Source organism: Perognathus longimembris, chromosome 11 (assembly GCF_023159225.1).
Source record: "Perognathus longimembris pacificus isolate PPM17 chromosome 11, ASM2315922v1, whole genome shotgun sequence".
NCBI classification, from domain to species: Eukaryota; Metazoa; Chordata; class Mammalia; order Rodentia; family Heteromyidae; genus Perognathus; species Perognathus longimembris.
In genome coordinates, this window is record NC_063171.1 from 61,368,508 (window position 1) to 61,384,301 (window position 15,794).

At 57.9% G+C, this 15,794-nt stretch overlaps 1 protein-coding gene across 3 annotated transcripts in view; it reads left to right on the plus strand.

Annotated features, from left to right (window-relative positions):
* The window catches only part of Kif21b (kinesin family member 21B), a 45,555-nt gene that overhangs the window by 16,050 nt on the left and 13,711 nt on the right, over window positions 1-15,794 (plus strand). For all 3 annotated transcript variants that reach the window (XM_048357430.1, XM_048357431.1, XM_048357432.1), the window contains exons 4-21: window positions 1,511-1,660; window positions 1,780-1,914; window positions 2,223-2,390; window positions 2,625-2,740; window positions 3,171-3,366; window positions 4,069-4,258; window positions 5,458-5,521; window positions 5,634-5,852; window positions 5,974-6,055; window positions 6,383-6,500; window positions 7,684-7,875; window positions 9,683-9,882; window positions 13,187-13,294; window positions 13,784-13,852; window positions 14,399-14,631; window positions 14,812-14,959; window positions 15,149-15,343; window positions 15,446-15,547. In XM_048357430.1, the coding sequence (XP_048213387.1) occupies window positions 1,511-1,660; window positions 1,780-1,914; window positions 2,223-2,390; window positions 2,625-2,740; window positions 3,171-3,366; window positions 4,069-4,258; window positions 5,458-5,521; window positions 5,634-5,852; window positions 5,974-6,055; window positions 6,383-6,500; window positions 7,684-7,875; window positions 9,683-9,882; window positions 13,187-13,294; window positions 13,784-13,852; window positions 14,399-14,631; window positions 14,812-14,959; window positions 15,149-15,343; window positions 15,446-15,547 (2,685 nt within the window). The remainder of the gene's footprint in view (window positions 1-1,510; window positions 1,661-1,779; window positions 1,915-2,222; window positions 2,391-2,624; window positions 2,741-3,170; window positions 3,367-4,068; window positions 4,259-5,457; window positions 5,522-5,633; window positions 5,853-5,973; window positions 6,056-6,382; window positions 6,501-7,683; window positions 7,876-9,682; window positions 9,883-13,186; window positions 13,295-13,783; window positions 13,853-14,398; window positions 14,632-14,811; window positions 14,960-15,148; window positions 15,344-15,445; window positions 15,548-15,794) is intronic.

The following is a 15,794-nucleotide window of genomic DNA, read 5'->3' on the forward strand; positions in this document are numbered from 1 at the left end:
CACCCTAGTGGCCCTCAGAGGGAGGGACACAGCCTCAGCCCTGTCCACATCTTATTACCCCCCGCCCCGACCAACTGTCCCAAGTATTCCCACATGGGCCCATCAAAACGCAGCAGTCTCAGTAAGGGACCTATATTTTTGGTCCTTCTGGACTTTAGCTTCTAATCAAATGTATGTGAATATGTGTGTGTGTGTGTGTGTGTGTGTGTGTGTGTGTGTGTACATGGGTATGTCCTACTGCTTATCACTCTAAGCTTTCTTGTTCTATCTCTTTGTTTTCTTACCTTCTCCATGCTGTTGCTACCCTGTCCTCAAGAACAGGCTAGCTAGAAAACCCAGACCAAAGGATGAGCAAGCCAAAAGGGGTTAAAGTCCAGGGGTAGAGGCTGAAAAGGTTTCCCACCTCTGACCAGCCATATAAGGCCCATAAAATCATTAGCTACATGATAGGTGTGACACATGCACTTACACGTGAGCTTCACGTCAGCTGCCTGGGCTCCATCTGCCTGTATCGATCATCCTGTATGACCTAAGAATGATGTACATACCCAAGTGGTCCTTGGCAGAAAGAGATTGCCACCCCATCCCCCCTCAAATGATGCAGTACGTCTGTCCCAACATAGACAGACAGACAGACACTGGCATTCTGTCTCCACCTTCCCTTCCTACTGTTTCCTCTTCCCTTTCCTGCCGGATATTTCAGTCCCTTTAAGTCTGTGAAAGCCTGGAATGTTGGAGGGCTGCAGTCCTCCCCCCACCCCCACCCCGTAGGACTCTCTCGGCTCCAGCCTTGGCTCTCTTGTCCCACCCCTTGTCTCAGTCCACAGCCCCAGCACCCTGCCTTGTAGGACAGTCCTTTCAGCCCTGCCTGTGATTCCAGTTGCAGGCATCTCCTTGGCCAAGACCTGTGTGAGATGTATCTTCTCCTGGCCAGCCTACCTGCCACCATGTCGCTCGAAGAGGCTGGGCCACCGGGTCCATGTTCCGTGCTCCTCGCCCCTCCCGAGCGCAGGGCCAGCACGTGGCCACATGACCCCTGCCAGGGGTTGTCATCACCTCCATCCCCAGGGACACCCCAGGATCAAGGGTGCAGCACCTGGCTCCCTATTGTCTGCTGAGCTCTACTTCTGCCCTTTCTTGGATGGAGTCACATCTCCACCCCGTCTTTTGCAGCCTAGTAAACAGCAGGACGGGCTGAAATCATGGTCCTCCCTTCCTCAGCTGCATGCAGGACCCTGCCCCTCTGTTGCCTTTGGGACCTTCATCCTCCCCCTGAGACCTAGAGCCTCTGGATCCTGGTTCGTGGGGGCAGCCTCGGCCTACTGCCCAGGCCCAGCTGCCCTCCTTCCCCTGTCCCAGAGGAGACCGGGGTTAGGCACCTCCACAGCCTCCGATTCTGCTTCTGAGAGTGGAGATGGCTTGTCAACGTGAGGAAGCCCCCCCACCGGGGGGGGGGGGCCCGCGCCGTGCCACAGGGACCCACCGGGCCACTGTCTCTCCCTCCGCACAGCTGTACAATGAGGAGATACTAGATCTGTTTGACAGCACCCGCGACCCCGATGCCCGCCACCGCAGGTCCAACATCAAGATACACGAGGATGCCAACGGCGGCATCTATACCACGGGCGTCACGTCTCGCCTCATCAACTCCCAGGAGGAGGTGAGCATCCCTCTGCAGGATGTCCAGGCTAGGCCGGGGGGGAGGGGGGTGGTCCTCCCACAAGGCCGGAGATGGGCAGCCGGGAGGTCCCGAGTCCTCACTTTCGCGTGTGTTCCCAGCTGATCCAGTGCCTGAAGCAGGGTGCCCTGTCCCGCACCACCGCCAGCACCCAGATGAATGTGCAGAGCTCCCGCTCCCACGCCATCTTCACCATCCACCTGTGCCAAATGCGCGTGTGCTCCCAGCCTGATGTGGTGAGAAGCCCTCGGCTCTGTGTGCCCCGGTGGGTCCCAGGGGGAGCGAAGGAGGAGCCGCCCACCCAAGCTAGCCCACGAGAGCCGAGGCTTGAGCCCCAGTGACCCCATCTATACAATGGAGTCACAACACGTCTATAAGTGCTGGACCAGTCAGGGACTCTCATGTGCCTGGGGTGAGGTACCCGTGACCTCTGACCCTCCTGGCTGGCCGTGCTGTGGGGCAGAGTGTGGTGGGCCCAGGAGCTGCGGGTTGGGGGGTGGGGTGGGGCAGGGCCTGGCAAGTCAGGCGCTGGCTTCTGCCGTAGGTGAACGAGGCGATGACGGGGCTCCCCGACGGTCAAGCCCCCGCCGGCGAGTATGAGACGCTCACCGCTAAGTTTCACTTTGTGGACCTGGCTGGCTCCGAGCGGCTGAAGCGGACGGGGGCCACGGGCGAGCGGGCCAAGGAGGGCATCTCCATCAACTGTGGCCTGGTAGGCTCTGTGACCCCGTGACACCTGGCTGCTGTCGGGTCTTTATTTCTTCACCCTCGGGCCTCGCTCTGCCCCAACTTCCTGAATCACCGGTTTGCCTCATCCGCCTGTCTATCACCCAGGAGCCTGAGGGCTGCTGCTGGGGGCCAGAAAAGCAGGTCCAGACGATTTGGGGTGGTGAGTCACAGAGCCCACCTCCCTACGGGCCTCACGAGCAGGGCCTGTCTCCCACAGCTGGCCTTGGGCAACGTGATCAGCGCCTTGGGAGACCAGAGCAAGAAGGTGGTCCACGTGCCCTACAGGGACTCCAAGCTCACCCGGCTCCTCCAGGACTCTCTGGGGGGCAACAGGTATCTGATCCCCAGTGCCTAGGGATGCGGTGGGGAGGCAGGGAGGTTCTTGGAGAAGGCTGATGTGAGGTTGGGTACAGATTGGAGGCAGGGACCTTGAGATTCTCTGTGACCTTTGACCAGAAATGTTCAGACTCAGTTTTCTTATCTGTACAGCAAGGAGAGATAGTCCAACAGGAAGTCATCCAGCCCAAATAGGAAATGCTAGGGAACACAGGGGCCCTTGGCATAGCCTGGTCACCAGGCAGAGGACTCTGAGGTTGGGCCTCACCTTCCTGCCTTGTTGGCTGGAAGCTCGGCCAGGTGGTCTAGGTCCTTTGGGCGATTAGGCAGGGGGGTCTGGAGAGGGAGCAGGAGGACCTGCCCTCGCGGGCAGTTCTCTGAGAGCTGGCTGTGTCCCTTACCCTTGACCTGCCCGACTGCACCCCAGCCAGACCATCATGATTGCCTGTGTGAGCCCCTCGGATCGGGATTTCATGGAGACCCTCAACACTCTGAAGTATGCTAACCGGGCTCGCAACATCAAGAACAAGGTGGTGGTGAACCAGGACAAGACCAGCCAGCAGATCAGCGCGCTGCGGGCTGAGATCGCACGGCTGCAGATGGAGCTGATGGAGTACAAGGCGGTGAGCACGCTCCCGGGCTCTTCCAGGCTCCTGCATGCAGCCTCTCGCCTACTCTGCGCGCGCGTGCGCGCACACGCACACACACACACACACACACACTTCCTCAGCATGCCTCCCACCTCCCGATCGCCTACCCATTCCCTCTTCAGGCCTCCGGGCCAGGCATGGAGCCCCGTGCTAGGTGACTCAGCACTGCTGAGTCCTAAAGAATACTAAGTCCAAGCACCCTGGCTTTGGTTACACCCAGGGCAGACCCTATCCTGGAGTGCTTACTCAGCATGCTGCACTGGAACAGCTGAGACCACAGTTCAACACCCGGGCCAAAGGACCCGGCCAGTGGCTCTCCTCACCTGGGGTGGTCAGGGAGGCCTCCTAGAAGGGGCCTGTATGTGGATTTTGAAGCACAAGCAAGGCTATCAGCCAGAAGGAGGTGGGCAGGCACTCCAGGTAGAGAACAAGCCATGTAAAAAGGAAGCAGATGAGGAAAACCTATACGTTAGGGGAAGCGTTTAATTCCACCACCCTGGAGATCATGTGAGGATTTTGAGTCCTGGGAAACAGGAACTGTGGTTTAGGCAAACTGGGGCGGGGAGACACGGGCCATGCCCTGGGAAAGGCCAAAGGCAGAGGGGGAGAGCCTGGGGCCCTTCCCGTCCGTCCTGTGAGGTCAGGTGCCTAACGGCCCCTCCCGCCCCTTCCCAGGGCAAGCGGGTGATTGGGGAGGATGGCACTGAGGGCTACAGTGACCTGTTCCGGGAGAACGCCATGCTGCAGAAGGAGAACGGGGCGCTGCGGCTGCGGGTGAAGGCCATGCAGGAGGCCATCGATGCCATCAACAACCGCGTCACCCACCTCATGAGCCAGGAGGCCAACCTGCTTCTAGCCAAGGCTGGTAAGCGAGGCGGGGGCGGGGGGGGGGGGGTAGGGCAGTGGACCAGCCCGGACACAGACCTGCTCACCCATTCGTGTTTCACAGTGACTTGGAAACAAGTCTGGTCTGTACAAACGGGACGTGCACACATCCTCCCCGTTAAACGATGCTGCAGAATAGAAAGCAAAGGATACAGCTTAAGATTCCCTCAGCAATCTCCCACCCATGCCCCCACTGTTTCACTACACTTGTTTCAAGTACCCGTGTGTATGTTTCCACATACACACGTGCGTGAATATATGCTGTGTCTATATATATATATGTGTGTGTCTATATATGTACTATTTTATGCCTTCCACTTTTCTTTTTCTTTTTTGTGGCACTGAGGCTTGAACTCAGAGCCTGTGCTCACCAGCCCCCTTTTGTGTTGGTTATAATGATTTGTATTGGGTTTTTTTTGTACTGGTACTGAAACTTGAAATTAGGGGCTCACGCACGTGCTGAGCCACACCTCCAGTTCCAGCTTTTTTTTTACTGGTGAATTGGAGCTATGAGTCTCTAAGATTTGTCTACCCGAGCTGGCTTCAAACCGCAATCCTCAGCTCTCAGCCTCCTGAGTAGCTAGGCTTCTCGGCTCCATCCTCTAGCACCCAGCAGTGTTGGTCATTTTCACGGTAGGGCCTCCCTTTATGCCCAAGCCAGCCTGGACTGTAACCCTCGTTCTCGGAACTTCCCTCCGTCACTGGGATGACGGTCTCATGTCGTCATCATCGTCGAAATAGATTCTTAACATTTTTTAATGCCCTGGCTGTCCTCGAACCTCAGTCTCCCGTCTCCACATTCCAAGTATCTAGGATTACAAGCTTAAGTCCCCTCTCCCAGATTCATCTTACATGTAGCATTATGTCTGATAAATGTCCTTATTAAAACCCACTTAATTTTTTAACTGGCGCATTATGTTCCATGTGTGCCGATGAATAATTTATTCTAAACAGTCTTCTGTTGATGGACGTTGAGATTGTTTCCAATTTCATGCCATTACCAGCCATGCCTGGTGCATCTGTGCCCGTGTGCAAGTATTTCCTTCACGTGGATTCCTTTGTGGTAAAGGCCGTGTGGGACCCTGCCTGAGGTCCACACAAGGCCACCCGCCTTAGACCTCTGGGCTCCAGTCATCGCTGTTTTGACCTCCTTTATTGCAAATGCCTCCCCGCTTCCAGGTGATGGCAACGAGGCCATCGGCGCCCTGATCCAGAACTACATCCGGGAGATCGAGGAGCTTCGGTGAGTGCGTGGTGGTGGGTGTAGGTAGGCTGGAGGCGGAGGCCTTGGCCGGGCAGGCTCAGGGCAGTGCCGGCTCACCGGCACTCACTGTCCGTGGATGCTTTGCCCGCAGGACAAAGCTCCTGGAGAGTGAGGCCATGAACGAGTCCCTCCGCCGCAGCCTGTCTCGGGCCTCAGCACGGAGCCCCTACTCCCTGAGTGCGTCTCCAGCGGGCCCGGCCTTCGCGGCCAGCCCAGCCAGCTCCATGGAAGACGCTACTGAGGTGATCCGAAGGGCCAAGCAGGACCTGGAGCGGCTAAAGAAGAAGGAGGTCAGACAGCGGAGGAAGAGGTGAGTGTGTGCCGCCCCCCCCTCCCCCCTCCTCCCCCTCCCCGCCTCCCTCCCCGCCCCCTCCCCTGACCGCATGCCCATTAGTCACCCTGACCTGGTTTCCCCTTTGCTCCCTGAGCAGCCCAGACAAGGAAGCCTTCAAAAAGAGGGCAAAACTGCAACAGGAGAACAGTGAGGAGACAGACGAGAATGAGGCTGAGGAGGTGAGGACCCCCACCCTTCCTCCCCATCCCCCCTTCTTTGCTGGGGTTGGCCATGGCGTATGGGGTGGGTGGGGGGGAGCCGGGTCTGCCTCCAGTGGATCCTTGAGCTTCCTGACAACTCTGGCTGGTTGCCGTGGTGATGGCCATCTCCCTTGCTCTCCCCTGATCCCACATGGATGATGCTCCTTCCAGCCCGCTAGGGGTGGAGGGCTTTCCCTAGCATAGACCTGGCTGATGTCCCCGCCTGCCCCAGGCATGGTGTCTGGCCTGGCCTCTGGACACCCCTTTCGTGAGGCAGGTACAGCCCTCATGATGTTTGCTACCTAGGAAGAGGAAGAACGAGACGAGAGCGGCTGTGAGGAGGAGGAAGGCCATGAGGATGAAGATGAGGACTCGGGCAGTGAAGAGAGCCTGGTAGACTCAGACTCAGACCCAGAGGAAAAGGGTGCGTGGACTGGGGCCAGGGGACCCCTGATCTGCAGCCAGAGCCGGGGCGGGGGTGGCTGGTCAGAGCCGGATGCACAGGAGGTCCAAAGGCTCTGCGTTCTCAGAGAGCACTTGCCGAGGGCCCACACCCCCAGGTGAAGAATCAACTCCTCTGTGCCCACTGCTTTGCTTAGCTTGGCCCTTAGTAAGCCTGGCGTGTCCAGTCCTGCATTCCTGCACTTGGTTTCCCCTGAATCAGCACTGAATGAGCCGAGAGAGGTGGCGTCCCTCCCCGGTGCGGTCTGTGCAGATCAGGGCATGGAACGAGGCTCCTCCGGTGCCCAGGCCCACGCCTCTACATAGGGTCTGACGCCTGGCCCTTCCACTTGGGCCCACAGCCCTGCAAGGCGCTGTCTCCCTCCTCCACCCGAGCAGAGTCCCGCGTCATCTCTGACGATGAGCAGATATTGGCCTTTTGGTGCAGCAGGAGCAAGAAGATGTTAAAACTCCCTCCCAACTCCTGAGCCCAGTCATCATGTCGTGTGTGTGTGTGTGTGTGTGTGTGTGTGTGTGTGTGTGTGTGCATCTGATGATATTGGAGTTGAAACTCAGAGGCTAGGCACAGTCCCTTAGATTTTTTTACTCGAGGCTTAGCACTCACACTTGAGCCACTCCTCCGGTTCTGTATGGTTTACTAGTTCATTGGAGATAAGAATCTCTCAGGGGCTGGGAATGTGGCTTAGTGGTAGAGCGCTTGCCTGGCATGCATGAAGCCCTGGGTTCGATTCCTCAGCACCACATAAACAGAAAAAGCCAGATAGTGGCGCTGTGGCTCAAGGGGGAGAGTGCTAGCCTTGAGCAAAAAGAAGCCAGGGACAGTGCTCGGGCTATGAGTTCAAGCCCCAGGACTGGCAAAACAAAACAAAACTCAGATTATCTGCCTAGGCTGGCTTTGAACCACGATCCCCAGATCTCAGTCTCCTGGGCCACTGATGGCGAGCTTCCTATGGTTACTTACTTCCTGAGTGTGTCACCCATCTAGCAGGGCTGTGTCCCACTGTGGCGTTCCTATCCCACTCACTGCTGCCCGCTGATGGGTCACAGTTGACCGGGGAAAGCCTGCTCCCTCAGCGGGCGAGTGTGATTCCCATCTGCCACCTGCCCTGGCCGGGCACTAAGCCTGGCCCTCATGACCCTTGCAGAGGTGAACTTCCAGGCCGACCTGGCCGACCTGACGTGTGAGATCGAGATCAAGCAGAAGCTGATCGACGAGCTGGAGAACAGCCAGCGGCGGCTGCAGACGCTCAAGCACCAGTACGAGGAGAAGCTGATCCTGCTGCAGAACAAGATCCGAGACACGCAGCTGGAGCGCGACCGCGTGCTGCAGAACCTCAGTGAGTCCCTGCCCCGCGGCCCCCCTGCCCCTGCCCCTGCCCCACCCGGCTTCCGTGGCAGCGCAGCTTCGGGATGAAGCCAGCCTTCCGCATACCGCCTCTGACCCCCGACCTCCGGGAGTTACAGGTTCCCGTGTCTGCCTCCGACTGCTCTGCTATGTTTTCATCTCTTCCCTCTCCTTTTCATCTTACATAGTTCAGTGCTTTCAGTCTTCACATGCCAACGAGACACCTCCTGGACTTTTCTCCTGCATTCTAGTTTGCAGATTGTGAATCTTACAGCCCTCTTCAGTCTGCCCATCCCATTATTCATTTCTTCCTCCACTTACTGGGCAAGCATTCGTTACGTTGGTCTCAGAGCCTGGGGGAGCGGACACTCCAGGGAGGAGAAATAGAACAAAATAAGCAGAGTCTGCAGCATGCAGGTTACACCAGCTGCTGATAAGTATTATTTAAAAAAACAAAAAACAAAAAAACAAACAGCAAGTAAGGGAGATGGGAACACTGGAGACTGGTTTGGGATTTGAGAAAGGAAGACCACAAGTGAAGATTACCTTTTTTTTCTTTTTTTTTTTGGTCTGTTGTGGGTCTTAAACTCGGGACCTGCGCGCTGTCCCCGAGCTCCTCTTATTCAAGGCTAGCTCTCTACCACTGTGAGCCACGGCTCCGCTTCCAGTTCTCTGGTGGCTAATTGCAGTTAAGAATCTCAAGGCCATTCCTGCCCGGGTTGCCTTCAAACTGCAAGCCTCAGATCTCAGCCTCCTGACTAGCTAGGATTACAGGCGTGAGCCATCCATGCCCACCACCCCCTCCCCCCCGCCCCCCACCCCCTTTGGAGCAAAGACTCACGGGTGAGGAAGTGCAGCCAAATGAGTCATGGGAAGAGCATCCCACGCAGGGGTAACAGAGGATGCCGGGGGCCCGAGTCAGGCGTGTGCCTGATGTGTTGATGGAGTCCCAAGAAGCTCAGAGGGGCTAGAGCACCAGTCATCTCTCTCATTTGGAAGGACATTGCTCACAAGTCTGCGAGAGATGAGAAGGTGCCATGTGCAAAGTTTTAAAGCGTTTGCGGAACATCGTTCTGACTGGAACGAACCTAAAAGCAGGAAATTTCTCAGGAGGGTGTAATACAAGCTCCGGGGAGCTGGGTGTGTAGTGGCTGAAATGATACGGCCGTGACGAGCAAGTGTGAGGCCCCTGCCTTCAAACCCCGGTACCGCCAAAAGCCCCAGGAAAGGTGAGGCTTGAGATGCGTCCCGATGCAGTGGGGCCAGAGGCTGAGGGAGAAGGCCGCGAGCCTCCGGCGGGAAGGTGGTTGCGTTTCCTGAGATGGGGCTGTGAGGTCAGGGGTTAGTGTGCAGTCTGCTCCATTCGACATTTCGGTGGGAGGGTCTCGGGCGGGGAGCCAGGTGTAACCCCTGCTCCAGCCCACATCCCACGTGGTCTTCTCTTGCTGACTGTCCCCTTCACACGGGCCCAGACCTTTTTCCCGGACCGTAGGCCAGAGCAGAACCGTCATCGACGGGGCGGCGAGGCCCTGTGTGAACAGAAATCCAGCTGCTCAGAGATCTCGAGATGAACACAGCCCTTCACTTCCAATATAGACTGCAGGAGCAGGAAGGAGCTCGGCCCGCTGCCGGCCCCTCCCTGATTGTTCAAATGGAGACAGGGGCTGAGGGACAGGGGCTCTCACGAGCACTCCCAGTGAGATGAGAAACCACACTGCCGCTTCCTTCCTTCCCAGTGAGCCACGCGTAGCGGGGACACCGGGCCCCTGCCGCTGACCGCCGCCTCTTGCTGCCCTCAGGTACCATGGAGTGCTACACGGAGGAGAAGGCCAACAAGATCAAGGCCGATTATGAGAAGAGGCTGCGGGAGATGAACCGGGACCTGCAGAAGCTGCAAGCCGCACAGAAAGAGCATGCTCGGCTGCTCAAGAACCAGTCACGCTACGAGAGGGAGCTGAAGAAGCTGCAGGCCGAGGTGGCGGAGATGAAGAAGGCCAAGGTGGGGCTGAGGGTGGCCATGATGTGTCTTGGAATTCACCTTTCATGCTTAAAAGAGTCAAGGCAGGGGCTGGGGATATGGCCTAGTGGCAAGAGTGCTTGCCTCGTACACATGAAGCTCTCGGTTTGATTCCCCAGCACCACATATATGGAAAACGGCCAGAAGGGGCGCTGTGGCTCAGGTGGCAGAGTGCTGGCCTTGAGCAGGAAGAAGCCAGGGACAGTGCTCAGGCCCTGAGTCCAAGGCCCAGGACTGGCCAAAAAAAAAAAAAAAGAGTCAAGGCAACTAACTAGGCACCCGTGGCTCACACCTGTAATCCTAGCTACTCAGGAAGGAGGCTGAGATCTGAGGATCATGGTTCAAAGCCAGAAGCCGGGGCAGCAAAGTCCCATAAGGCCCTTATTCCCACTTAACCAGCAAAAATCTAGAAGTAGAGCTGTGGTTCAAGGGATAGATAGAGCACCAGCCTTGAGCAAAAAGCTAAAGGATAGCACCCAGGCTCTGAGTTCGAGCCCCAGTATTAGCACACATACCAAAAAACAAAAACCAAATCACCGGTGTCAAGTATAGGTTTTCTTCACGGCATGGCCTGATTTGACCCCGTGCTAGCCTCGCTTTTCTCTCTGCTCACCCAAGTGTATTGTCTAAGAGGAAGGAGCTGTGTATCACGGATGAAGGCATTGTTCCTAGTTCTGGGCTCGGTGCAGGGTGATGGAATTCATGGCAGACAAGTGCAGAGGCCCTGCTCAGTGCTGCCTCCCTGTGGCAGGAAGCTACACCACAGTGGCCCACAGTGGTCTGTAGGTCCATATGCTCTTGTCCCAAATCGTGACAATTGCAACCGAGAGCCAAGCTCATGACCAGTCATCTTACATGTTTAGACACGTCCAGTTCTTAGGAGGACCTTGTGAGAAGATACCTACTACCATTCCCACTGTATGCATGGAAAGGGGGTTTGGGGAGGCAGTTCCGGCTAGGAGGAGAGTGCCGGGATGCAGACTCAGTCCTCTGTTTTCCAAGCTGGTTTGCATTCTGGAGGGCACAGTGCTCCCATGACCTCTTTGTCATGGCCCAGAGAGCCCTGATCGCTGGGCCTGCTGCTGAGCTCGCAGCTCTGGGCTCAGGTCTCGTGCCTCTGGTGCCTAGGTATTTCTACCACTGTCTTGGGGCTCATAGATCCATTCTGCTTCAACCCTCAGCCCCTGGTGCCCCACCTGCCACCCCAGAGCTCCACAGTTCTAGGCTGGGCCCCCGGCACCCGTGGCAGACCCAGCAGCCGTGGAGGGCTGGCCTCGGGAAGGGACACTGCAGAGAGAGGTGCTCTCCAGCGCCGGGGGCCCCGCGTCCCGGGAGCCTGTGGTAACCAGCCTCACTTGCTGACTTAGCTGACTCTCGCCGGCGGGAGAGGAGAGAGGCAGTGTAGTGAGCGTTGGTGTCACCTCCTAGAGGAAACCCCTGTGCAGCCGTTCTGAGCAGAGTGCTCAGACCAACTTGACCCCAAAGATCCCGTTTTTCACCTGTGTTCGTGCATCCACCCTGTAGAGAAGATGCCATTGGTACTGAAGGGACCTCGTAACCCCAGGACCCACAGATTCTCCTGGACCTTGGGCGCCCTCTGGTGGTGCAGGGAAAGAGTGGGAGAGAAGAGGCTTCCTTATCCTCTAGCAGAGCCTGCTACGTCCAGTGCGTACTCTAGCAGCTGCTGGGGTAGCTCTGGATGCTTCTGGACGCTTCCCTACTCTGTCTGTCTGGATCTCCACTGAGGCCTCTGAAGGACAGACAGCCCCAGCCTCTCCTGGCCAGCTCCCACAGCAGCTGGGCATGGCCCTAGAGAGCATTACGAGAAGATTCTCATCGTGTCGGAAGACGGCGGAAAAAAATTTGTCCAGTGTCTGGAATGTATTTGAAAGCTAGAAGGACCTACGTTTTTATCCCGGCTGAGGCCCGTCAGCCAGGCCCAGCCCTGTCATCTGACTGCTCTTAGGAGCCCAAGTCTGGGTGTAGAAAAGGTCAGCCTGCCGCCATCCCAGGGATTTTCAGGGACAAGAAGACAGAGCAGAAGCCAAGGGTTCTACCCAGACACAGCGGGGGCCGGTGTCTGAGAGTCTTCCCATCGCCTTGGGGCCCGCTGCTTCACAGAGCTGGACCGGGCGGGTTTGAGCTACAGGGTCTCTTGGGAGAGGACAGATTGCCTCTTATCTGGGATCTGCGGCACAAAGCTGCTGTCAGGCGCTGAGACCCATTTCAGAGTTGTCAGATGCCTGGGATGAGCGGTGTCATCACCGCTGCGGTCGCTTTCCCGGCGCTCAGCCCCGTGCGCAAGTTGAGGGGCTAGAGCCAGGATCAGGAAGTTCCTCCTCGGGGAGGCTCAGCTCCGGCCGTGCTGGAGTTCTGAGGTGCACCTGGAACCTTGGGGGGAACTCTCACACTGGACCCCAAAGACCCAGCAGCGGCCATTGCTCTGCTCTGTAGATTCCGCCTCCCTCCCCTCCTTTCCTCGGTGTCTGCAGAGCAGCACCGGTCGGTGACATCCCTGGTGGTGTCTGAGGCCTCAGTGGTAGACTGAGGACTGGCCCCCATTCTGATTCTCCTGCCACCACCGTTGGAAGGTATGAAGAACCCTACATTCTTGACAGGGCCCTGGGACCGTGGCTCGCCGCACATGGTGTTTGCGGTGCCTTTGGCCAGGCCTGGATTGGCATGGCGCCATGCTGTGAGCCATGGGAAGAGCTAGACTGGGAAGGCAACGCAAGGCTGGCCGTCCATTACTAGCTCTGTGGCGCGAAGTCATCCTTATCTGAGAAGCTCATTTTTTTTCTTTATAAAGCAAGAATGGTAATGCCTTTCATGTGATTGTCATGAGAACTGGGCCCGGCCTAGAGCCGATTCTCAGTAAATAATGGTGGTTTTCATGGCTGTCACTATGAACCTGGCCCTGGAATCTGACCCTGACCTTCACCTCGGTCCTGTGCACAGCTCAGGCTGTCATTAGAAGACAGCTCTGCCTCAGGCAGCGAGGCTGTCCTAGAAGAGTCAGACTGCAGACGGTGGCCTTGAACTGGGGCCAAGGTTGGGCCTTGCAGAGCAGAAGCCTCTACGCTACAAGGCTGGCTGGCAGGCCACTCCTTCCTGGCTGTAAGATTGCCTTTAGCTGCTCTGGAAGGAAAGATCTAGAGAGCCCAAACCTGAGCATTGAGCTGGTAGCCTTGTGGACTAGCAGCCTTGCCCGAGGTTGTCATCGCCAGCCTGGCCCTGGAGTCTGAGCCACCCCTGCCTCGTGCCCATGGCCCCTCTCCTTTCCCAGGTGGCCCTGATGAAGCAGATGCGGGAGGAGCAGCAGCGGAGGAGGCTGGTGGAGACCAAGAGGAACCGGGAGATCGCCCAGCTCAAGAAGGAGCAGCGGCGGCAGGAGGTGAGGGGCCCAAAGCATCCCGGGAGCCTTTAGCTGGGCAAAGGCCTTTAAGCCGAGCCTCTGGGCCCAGCTCCCAGCTTCCCAGGGGCCCCAGCTGCCCCCTCCCAACCAAGCTGGCTCAGTTCCTGCCGTCCTAAGGCACGTGGTTAGGCTCCGAGTAGTCCACGTTCCAAGGAAGTAAGACATGAGCCCAGAGAGGAACAGGAACTCCCACAGGGCCACCAGCCACCCAGGCACATCAGGCTGTGTCAGGCCTAGCAGAGAAGCCTTCTACCTGCATTCCCCGCCATCGTCCTCTAAGGACAAGGCGACTTCACCACAGCCTCTGGGGAGCGGAGCTAGACTCAGAGTTCCAAGATGGCTGCCCGAGAAGCAAGTACATGAGAAAAACCTAGGCTTCCAGCTACAGCGCTGGCCAGCCTACGACTATCCCGGAGAGGCCGAGTAGGTGCCGACGGCTGAGTGGGGACCCTGCCTCTGTCCTCTCAGTTTCAGATCCGGGCCCTGGAGTCCCAGAAGCGGCAGCAGGAAATAGTCCTGAGGAGGAAAACCCAGGAGGTGAGCACGCTTAGCCTGGTTCGAGGCCCCGTCCCTGCTTAGTTCTCGACTCTTTAACTTCCGCTTGTCTTTACGTTTCTATTTCGGTTTGGTTTGATTTCTTCCCACTCTCATGTAGCCCAGGCTGGCCTGGAGCTTGCTATGTAACCCAGGCTGACTTCCAGCTGTTCATCCTCCTCCCACCTGCTGGCCTTCCAGGGTGGGTTACCATGCCTGGCTGTTCCTTCTTCTATTCAACCCACACAGTGATGCCCAAGTTGTGTCAGGCTTGTGCAAAGCGCCTTTCTCAAGACAAGAGTTGGGTGTTGATATCAGAAACTGGAACGTTGTCGACGCTTACAGTGGCAGACACAAGTTTTCCATAACTCATTTCCACTTGAAAGCTCACGTTTTTGTCATGCAGCCAGTTGTTGTAACTGAAGTAAAACTCAGTTCATTCATCTCACAACCACTACTAAGCTTTCTGTGCAGCTCTGAGCTGCCATGCTCACCGGATCCCCGTTTCCTTGTTCTCCCCCCCCTCCTACCCCCCCTCCCCCCGCACAGGTTTCTGCCCTTCGGCGCCTGGCCAAGCCCATGTCTGAGCGGGTGGCAGGGCGCGTGGTGTCAAAGCCGGCCATGCTGGATTCTGGGGCCGAGGTGTCGGCCAGCACCACCTCATCCGAGGCTGAGTCAGGGGCCCGCTCCGTCTCCAGCATTGTGCGCCAGTGGAATCGTAAAATCAACCACTTCCTGGGGGACCACCCCACGTCCACTGTCAATGGCAGCCGCCCAGCTAGGTAAGACAGGCCGGCCCCGCCCAGCCCGTGTTGGCCGAGCATGGACCCGCTGCTCCTATGCAGAAGGGCAAGGCCGTGGAAGGGCGCCGTCCTAGGTCCCGTCAGCCCCAGCCTGGGGCTCAATGGAGCGGCAGAGGGGAAGGGTAGTCAACGCCATCCCCCTTGGCCTCTGCCTCCCAGAAAGAAGTTCCAGAAGAAGGGGGCCAGCCAGAGCTTCAGCAAGGCCGCCAGGCTCAAGTGGCAGTCGCTGGAGCGGAGGATCATCGACATCGTCATGCAGAGGATGACCATCGTCAACCTGGAGGCCGACATGGAGAGGCTCATCAAGGTGGGCCCGCCTCCCCGGCTCTCCCATCCCTCCTCCCGCCGGTCCTTCCATGGCTCTACAGACTTCTCTAGCCGCCCCCCCCCCCTTTCTTTGTGCCTGTGTTGAGATCCAGAGACATGGGGGGGGGGGAGGTCTGTAAGCAGGGCAGGAAATCCCCTGACATTCCTCCCCCACCCCCGCCCCCCCTAGAAAAGAGAGGAGCTGTTCCTCCTGCAAGAGGCTCTCCGGAGGAAGCGGGAGCGGCTGCAGGCCGAGAGTCCCGAGGAAGAGAAGGGGCTGCAGGAGCTGGCGGAGGAGATTGAGGTGCTGGCCGCCAACATCGACTACATCAACGACAGCATCACTGACTGCCAGGCCACCATTGTGCAGCTGGAGGAGACCAAGGTGCCCACGGGGCTGGGCATGGCCTGGGGTCACAGATGGTAGAGACGGGCGGGGAGGGAGGGACAGCCTGCGATGACAGCCGTCTCTGCTTCCTGGCCCCAGGAGGAACTGGACTCCACAGACACATCGGTGGTCATCAGCTCCTGCTCCCTGGCCGAAGCTCGCCTCCTGCTGGACAACTTCCTCAAGGCATCCATTGACAAGGTGAGTTGGGGGGGGGGGGGTCTGCGTGGGCAGCCCACAGGCCTGGGCGCCTCCGTGACACGCCCTGTAGTGGGGCACCCTGGGCCTGGCTCTTCCTCCTCTGCGTCACTCACAGGCCAGGGCAGGCCAGCCAGCCGCCAGGTCTCCAGTTGTTCAGCCATAAAACGGGAGTGATGACAGGGCAGAGGCTACGGCTGGTCACGTGGCTTCCGTGAGGTGACGCATGCAAGGGGCTTGACGTGGCTCC